At 32.5% G+C, this 9,030-nt stretch overlaps 1 protein-coding gene across 2 annotated transcripts; it reads left to right on the top strand.

The window, feature by feature from the left end:
* Positions 1–4,418: 4,418 nt before the first annotated feature.
* LOC114385318 (ER membrane protein complex subunit 4-like) lies at positions 4,419–8,093 on the top strand. 2 transcript variants are annotated; one of them, XM_028345341.1, is made up of 6 exons: positions 4,423–4,675; positions 4,764–4,820; positions 5,026–5,179; positions 5,727–5,824; positions 6,500–6,565; positions 7,701–8,093. In XM_028345341.1, the coding sequence occupies exons 1-6, from the start codon at positions 4,553–4,555 to the stop codon at positions 7,737–7,739; spliced, it is 537 nt and encodes a 178-aa protein (XP_028201142.1). In that variant the 5' UTR covers positions 4,423–4,552; the 3' UTR covers positions 7,740–8,093. The 2 variants fall into 2 exon arrangements, with proteins under 2 accessions (XP_028201143.1, XP_028201142.1); XM_028345342.1 differs by lacking the exons at positions 5,727–5,824; positions 6,500–6,565; positions 7,701–8,093 and adding an exon at positions 5,474–5,673 and having other exon boundaries at positions 4,419–4,675.
* The last annotated feature ends 937 nt before the right edge of the window (positions 8,094–9,030 follow it).

Below are 9,030 nucleotides of genomic sequence, written 5' to 3'. Positions count from 1 at the left end.
TAACCAATTTTCCCATTTTTTGCATGTGGGATGGATAATTACAAATGAAGGCCAAAATGTCAAAAAAATAGCCTCAAATAGTTTATTAAGCCATCCAACTCCCAAGTGTTGATGTCAAAACAAACTCTCATAAGTCACACATAATGTACAACATAAATTTCCAAATATATAAATTTGTTTTGTGTCATGTCACTTAAATCCACTAAAAAATTCATTCAACCATGCTTAAACCAAGGCAAGATACTTGCATATATATTTCTAAAAAGAACCAATAGATTGAACGCAAGACCACCAATAACAAGGCAACCTATGAACTTTATAGTAAAGGCCACCAAGCCAACTACCATCACACTCAACATCATATGTAGTAAGACAGCCAAAAAGTGCAAAAAGGGATGTAACACCAGAAAAAGAAAAACATACTTGTACTGCACCACAGACCCTTTTCAATTCTTTGTCAAAACAATGTCATGTATTTTTCAGTGGTCTGCTATTGAAAGAATTGCACAAAGCTGTAACTCATTGTTAATTGTTATTCATGAGTTAGTTTTGAATTGAAAATTTGTAAGGAAATAGCACCGTACCTCCAATTTATGGTTCTTTCCGTAGGAATTGTACATATTTTTCTTTATTGTGTGATTTTATAGAGTAGAAACTCCATTTTTGTGACTTACTGTTGAATCCAACTCAGTTTCAAGCCAAAGAAGAGAAGGTTCAAGCAGCTGATGACTCGCTTAGCGAGGTAGATCCGCTTAGCGAGACATCTAGCTCGCTTAGCGGATGGGAAACTCTAGAAGAGGATAAGCCAGAGATCTGCACGCCCAGCACGCAGCCAGCCCACCCAACGAGGTTGTTGTCTCTTCTTGCGCTCAGCGAGCCTACTCTTCTTAAGTGAAAATTCATTAACTCTCGCTTAGCGAGACCTGCTCGCTAAGTGAGCCTTCGAAAGCTGAAAGGTCCAAGAGCCTTTAAAACACTGAGGTTGGTGGAAAAAGAACAAGTTTTTGGAGGAGAGAGACGAGTTTTGAGCAATAGAGAGAGCTTAGTCCAGGAAGATAGAGAGAGTTAGGGTTTAAAGGCTGGAGGAGACATCCTCCATCATCTTCTTCCAAGTTCTTTCAACAAAAATAGCTTCTTTCTTGTAGTTTTGAGTTTTTGCTTGTAATGGAAGGCTAAGCTCCTTTGATGGGGAGTTCTACCGAACCATGTTGATGCAATATTCTCACTATCTATTTAATGTTATTTTTTGTGTTCATTGCTTCTATCTATGCTTATTTTACGTGCTTGTGGCTTGATCACCCATTTGTATGTGTAATTAGGCTTTTTAGTATTGGAAAATGCTTTAAAACCTTAGAACTTGATAGAGCAAGCTAGAAATTTGTATGTCTAGGAATGGAGTGCAATGATCTAGTCCATTTTATGTTGTAGGCTTAGTGCAACTCTTTTAGAACAAGTTTGTTGAAGGATTAAGGATGAAGTCTAAAGAGAGTTAGGCTCATTCATGTGAGGAATCATGGTTTGAGTAGTTTCTCCGCATAAGAACACTAGGATAACGTTAAATAGAGAAAAATACCTTTGTACATCAAGAGAAATTCAGTAGAACACTCCCCAACGCTCTCAACTTGATAGTTTTCATCTTTTATAACTTTATATATTTTGTTTATGTTCAAATAGATTTTCTAGTACAGAACTCACTATTTGCCTTATTTTAATCCGTATAAGTGCTTGCATATCGAATGTACATGGTCTAGGTGAAACAAATTCTCTGAAGATACGATAGTCGGTCTTACCGTTTTATACTACTTGTGCGAATCGGTACACTTACCGACACACGCAAACACCCATATCTTACTAGAACTATATTATTATTTAAAACATAACTTCACTATTGTTAAAAATTTACTATGAATTGACAAAGTTTAAGTTTAAAATAACAATGTTTGCTCTATGAAGATGTCTGATGCTTTGTTCACATCTTTTATAGGGTGGCAATAAAGAAGCTTGTGAGGATATAACATGCGAATGAGGTTCGTGCACAAAAGCTTTTAAACATGGATTTGCTGGGAACTTCTGATCCTTATGTTAAACTAAGCTTGATAGGGGACAAACTTCCAACAAAAAAAACCACTGTTAAGAAAAACAATTTGAATCCTGAGTGGAATGACAAGTTCAAGCTTGTTGTAAAGGATCCTGAATCTCAACTTCTTCGATTACAGGTTTATGACTGGGACAAGGTTTTTCGACGACTTTTTTCTAGTTACTTGTTGAATTTTGATAGAAAAAATTAACATAAAAATCTTAGCTATAGTAGTTATCATTGACTAAGCTCTTAAGGTAGTCATGTTTGAAAGGAAGTTCATCATTTTTCCTTTGAAAATTTTACGTACGATCAACTTATGTGGTCTAAATGCCCATTTCTTTTAAAGTTTCATCAACAAATCTGACATAACAGGTATATTGCTAGCAGCAAACAACAGGGTACACAAAAAATTGAAGGTGTGAAACTCGTAGCCTCCAACTAGGATTCTTCTCGCAAGTGTCTTTCCAAGTGAATCTTGAGAAGAAGTTATGGTTGACGATGGAAGCTACGGGCGTTCGAAAACCCGCAAGTGTCGTTTGAAGTGAAGCCGCAGAAGAAGCTATGGTTGGGGATGGGGGTTGGGATTGTTCGAAAATTAGGGCACAAATTCCATACTCGACACGCATAATTTTGGGGCAACACGACCAACCATTGGATTTCGCATAACACAATCGAATAGTCCACCAAAAGCACCCAAACATCACTATTGGATTACTAAACTGATCGGACGGTGTCGGCCACTTTCCCACGTACGAAACATAGTTTCGCTTAGGCACCCTAGAACTCGTCTTTTAGCACTTTTGAATGCATCATATGAGTGCTTCGTTAATTTATGCTTATATATATTTAACTCATAAATCAAGGATCAAATAAGCTAATTTTAAAAAGGATCTAAATATAATTTTACTCCCTCTATTTTATTTGATTCATAATTTTGATTCATTTATTTTAAAATTGAAACATTTAGGCTTTTTATTTTAATAAATCTACAGTTTTTGTCTTCTAATTTCAAAATACAAACATTTAATTCTTATATTTTAGAAAATTCATAATTTTGGTCTGCATATTTTAAAAAATCCACAATTTTGGTTTAATATTTAATTTTGTCTATGTTTTATTTCTCTTTAATTTTTACTTTGTAATTAATTAAATAATTTCTTGATGATATATTAAATGAATATAATAGGTTTAGGGTTAGTTAGATCAAAATAATAATAAAAAAAAAACATAGCCAAAATTGAGAATATGACCAAATTTACAAATTTCCTAAAATAGAGAACTAAATATTTCCATTTCAAAATGATAGGATTAAAATAACTAATTTTAAAAAATAAGATAATCAAATATTTTAATTTTAAAATAAAGAGACTAAAATTATAGATGAAACAAAATACAAGAATCATAATTTCATTTAAGTCTTTAAAAAATAAACAATCAACACATATATAAAGAGAAAGTTGACATACAAAACGTGAAACTATGAAATAGAGAGCTAATATTATTGATCACTTTTACTATTACTTTGTTGTCTTAAAGATGAAAATGTTACATCAAAAACTAAATAAACTCGAAATCACACAAAAAAAATAAAATAAAATTAAGAGTCTCTTAGTTATTAGCTAAAATAAAATAAGACAAAAAATATTAAAAATTCATTATCTTTTCTTTATATTTATATTTTCATTGTAATCTATAAATTCAAATATACACCAATATCTTTTCATTCTTTTTTTTTTAAATTTAAATATGTTTTTGATTCATGTAATTTTATATTTTTTTTAAATTTTAATCTTTATAAATTTTTTATTTGTCTTTAGTATTTGTAAATTTGTATTTTTTTTTTAATTTTGATTCCTATAATTTTTTATTTTAGTTCGGGTAAGATTCCAATTAACAAAGTAATACATGAAGACTTTTACTTTTTCAAGATAAAAAAATAGGTATTTTTAACTTTTCCTTTTTTTCTCCAAGTACATTTCACATTTATTTATCTGCATTTCACATTTACTATCGTAACTTGTCAAAATATTATTTTTATTTTTTATTCATAGAATTCTTTCTTTATCTTTAGCTTATATATACTTATCTTCTTATATGTTTATCCTTTTCAAATTATCTTTGTTTTATATCTATATATCTATATTAAATCTCAATATATTATAAAAGAATTTTCCAATAAATAAAAAATATAACATTGTATTACAATTTAAATAATAATCATTAAAGAAATTATTTTGTACGAGGAAATAGTGATTTCCTTCTTTTGTTTGCGTGTAATGTGCAAAACCACGTCGTTTTGCAAAAAAAAAAAAATCAAAAGGAGAAAAAACCAAACTTTTGAAACCTCATATCATATCATCGTTAGCGTTACCCTCGGAACTGAACTGAACTGAACTGAACCGGATCCAGAGAGTGCTCCTAAACGACGCCGTTTCGCAAGCATCAGTAGTGTAGTCGCAGAGAATCAAATCAATGGAGAAGGGAAAGGGAGTGATGGGATCGGGAGGACGAAGATGGGGCGTTGACTTCTCCGACAATTCCACTTCTCGCGATATTCCCGATCCTCCCGGTTTCTGTCGCACTTCTCTCGATCAGGCACGCATAAGCTCTATAACCCTTTTTCTTCTCTTTCGATTTCGTTCAATTTTTTTTTTATGAAAAAAATCTCATTAAAATCGTGCAGGACGATTCAACGCTCAGTCGCCAGAAGAAGGACGCTGAATCCAACTGGAAAGCCCAGGTTTTTACCTTCTTCTTTGTTGAGGAAATAAGAAATTTGTTTAATTTAATTATTGGTTTTTATGATTATTGTTTTTTTATGGGCAAATGTTAGTTTTTTTATTAGCGAGGAAATTTAATCCCTCCCTCCCTTCTCCATCTACCACCGAGTCAACCTTATAACTCAACTCCGGTTTTTATGATTATTGTTATTATGATGTGAATAGAAAGCTTGGGAGGTAGCACAAGCCCCTATGAAGAATTTGCTAATGATGGGGTTCATGATGTGGATGGCTGGTAGCACAGTCCACTTGTTCAGCATTGGGATCACTTTCTCAGCCCTTTGGCAACCCATCAGTGCCCTACAGAGTGTCGGAAAGAGTATGCGAAATTCGTGCTTATCATCTCATTTTTAGCGTATATTTGTTGAAGGATCTTGCCATGTTCACTGGTTAAGGAATTAAAAGAGGTTTTTCTTATTTATTAGAAATAATATGAGAAGGCATCTTTACGCACCCTAATAATAAAACTTTCCCCTTTTACTTCCTTAACCGGTGCCCTAAGCATTTCCTTTTGTTGAATTGAATGATTGATCTTATTAGACGTATCCCACTCCCTTCTGGTATGTCTTTGTTCTGCATGTTCCCCTTATTTTAAGATCATCAATTATGCTAGTGTTTGAGGGCATGGAAGGAGTATTTTGTAGCATCTTCTGCAATTCATTCTCTTCTGGAATGGGTGATGCTTTTAACTTCCTTTGTTCCAATTCCTTTGACGTAAGGTGTTCTAGTTGCACATTAGTAAATATGCTTTTCATAGTATTTTTGGTTTTTAGGTTTATAAGTATCTTTTTGGCTTGAAACTCAATACGGAACGGAGAACTTCAGCTTGGTCTGGGATTGTTAATGTATTCTATTGGTTTTTGCAGTGTTTGAGCCCTACAAAGACAATAAGGTGGAGCTTCTTGGACCTAAGTTGTTATTCATAGCCCTTAATTTGGGCGGCCTGGCACTAGGTGTTTGGAAGGTAATATATGTAGTCATGTTGTGCCTTGTGATTGTTATCATGATACTTGTATTTCTAAATTTTAAAGTAAATGTGTGTATGTGACATTGTTGTTGTCAAACTCTTAAACTCTTATGTGTTTATGAATTATGATCCCTTGACACAAACATTTTAAACTGCTCATAAACTCTTGTTTATATCATACAAGTTCAGGCAAACTGTAACAAATTTGGTAAACTCTCTGTTCTACTGGCAAGTTTACAAGCCTAGATTTATACATGGTTTTGGCTTTCAAATGTATAGCTTTGGTGGATTTTGTTGGATACTTGGATTGGATTGCGTATGTTCTGCACTGTATATGGGGTTTATGAAGCTAATTGCATGTTTTCATTATTATTTTTATTCTGATTTGTTAAACTATGAAAAAAAATGCAAATGCCTGGCTTAATATAATGCTAATGTGGGTCAAGTGTTGAGTTATGTTTTTACTTTGTTACTTACATTTGCTTTGTTATGGAGTCGGAATGTTCGATATTAATATGGAACTATGGATATGCTATTGAATTATGTTAGTCCTAGAATTTGTTTTCTAAATAACATTTTTGAAGAATTATTTGAGTTTACTATGATTCCACAAGTTTATCTAAACTTTCGAGTTTGACAACCCTGGCACTATGTGATTGTCATGTTCTGCAGCTCAATGCATTGGGGCTTCTTCCTACACACACATCAGACTGGGTCTCATCCTTGGCACCTGCTCAGGTGTGATTTGTGTTTTTAATACATTAATTGCATCTGATATTTGTTCTAGGTCTTGTAATATTTTGAGCCCTCTTCAAACAATAGTTATAAAAGTTAGACAAACTATCTTGCTGGGTCCATGGTATTATGACAAAAACCTTGCAGATGTATTCTCCCAGGTTGCAGCTATTTGATAAATAATCATCATATTGTCATTATTTCATGTAAAATTGATGGCGTACGATGTTTTTAAATGATGTGCAAAATCATTTTTGGCATTATGAAGATGTTCTTTAATGATGAATTCCATATCACAAGAGTTTTGGTATTGACAATCTGAAGTTCAAGTGATGATTTTATTCTATTAATCCTTATTTCTTGTAAAGCTGTAGTACCTTTTTCTTGGTTTATTTTCATATTCTTCCCATGATGAAGTCAACAATCTATAACTTTGATTTTAGCGCTGCTGCTTACAACTATTATTGCTACTGGTTTTTAATTTTTCCTACCTGTATATATAGTCCCTTTCTTACTTTTCAATTCTGTAAGATGGAAATAGTCTTCTTGTCCTTGTATTTTCTCTATACTTATATCTAAAATTTAGATTCCTGGTCTTCCTATCCAATGCATTGATAGTTAGAGTTTGGGCAACATTACTTTTAGAGTCATAAAAGAAAATTGGCAACGATTTATGCTGGGAGACTATACATTTGAAATCACATGCCTATTTTTAATACAAATACAAATTTAATCATTTTTCCTTTATTGAACTGAAACTGGCATCAGAGGTGGCAAAAGAATGCTTGCAAGTCATTCTATGGTATTGATGTCACAGTAAATATAGAAGGACCATAGTTATACAATGTGTAAAAGAAACATATAGTATATTAAAGAGTTTGTGCAAAGCTGTTAGATTCTAGTCAAAACACGAAATATGTGTTTTAAATTTGCTTTGTAATGTAAACAAGATAGTGCAAAAGGTTGATTATAAATAAAAATGAAAAGAAAAAAGTAAGGATCTATAATTGGTTGACATGTCTCCTTTTTGTCAATTTAAGATCTGTTGATTGGTTGTCATTTTCATGATTATGATGCCATAATGCCTTTAGTTCCCTTGCTTTATATGCTTGTAACCTTACTTTTTTCATATCTTCAGGAGGTGGAGTTTTCAGGTGGGGGTGTTAATTTGGGGTGATTTGCGAGTTTTTTCATTCCCAGCTTGTCTTGGAGGGAATTTAAGTAAACAAGGACAAGGATTCAAGGTTGGTGGTCAACATTATATTCTAATGGTTATGATGGCCCACGTGAAGCATGACTGATTTCCGATTTCAAAAAATGTTGTAGTCATTAAAATTGGACTGGGTTTGTAGTATTAGTTTGAAGATGCTCCGAATAATTAAGATTTTTCTATTTATATTTTGGATTCTAATATTTGCACGTTATAATTTCCTATATCTCTTTTATCAGGTTTGATATAAAGAAAAATGATGTACAAGAATTTCTTGTATATTTATGAAGCATTAGCTAATGATTTCTTTTATATGCTTAAGTTGATTCACCTTTCACCACTTGCATGTATAGGTGGTATATCTATCTGTGATTCTGTGCCCTTGTAACTAATTAACTTACTTGAAAATTTTAATCATAATGTACCATGATGAAAGTATTCTTCAAAGTGGTTTTCAATTTTAGCTAAATGTGAGTGAAACTTGATGATACCATTTTGGCTAAACAGTTTCTGCGGATATGGCTCATTCTTGGATATTATAAATACCATTGAATACCAGCATCATTCAAGGGGTAGTCAAATTCCATTCTGCCATACTTCTTCTAAGCTCTGAATTCTTCTCTATATTTTGAGTACTTCAGAGTTGTTCTTAGATAGATTATATGCATCAGTGACGAAGTGTATTTGGGAATTGAAATCCTAGTGATTTGTTCATCTGTTGTAGTCTTTTCTATATTCTTTAGTAAATCCTGTCATCATCTATAGTAAGCCATTCTGTCTCGTTTTTTTACAATAGTACTATTTTGTGTTATTAGAATGAATGTATAAAAATAACTGTTACAAACAGTTATTGCAGGACAGTTAGACAACTAACTACTTTTCTTTCACTAATAGAATTCTGTTAGTTAGTTATTAGTTAGTTTAACAGAATTTTGTTAGTCAGTTGTTAGTTAGATAGTGATTAGCTTAAGGTTTAGAGGTTTATAAATACCTCCTTTGTAATTGCATTAAAGACTAACTTTTTCGGAATCAATAATATCAGTTTTTCCTTTTTCTGTTCTCAATCTTTTCTCTTATTTTCTCTGTTCTCTAAATCTGATATGGTATTAGAGCTTGTTTCTTCGTAAAAACTCTTCTCTTCAGTTTATTGAGCTGCACCTTCACATCCATGGCTTCCGCATCTCAAGGTTTCAGTTTGCATTCATTTTCGACAACGATAGCTGAGAAATTGGATGATTCCAACTATCTACACTGGCAA

The sequence above is a fragment of the Glycine soja genome, chromosome 14 (genome assembly GCF_004193775.1).
Source record: "Glycine soja cultivar W05 chromosome 14, ASM419377v2, whole genome shotgun sequence".
In the NCBI taxonomy this organism is placed as follows: domain Eukaryota; kingdom Viridiplantae; phylum Streptophyta; class Magnoliopsida; order Fabales; family Fabaceae; genus Glycine; species Glycine soja.
The sequence above is the reverse complement of the archived record's forward strand: the minus strand, read 5'-3'. Positions and strand labels throughout refer to the sequence as shown.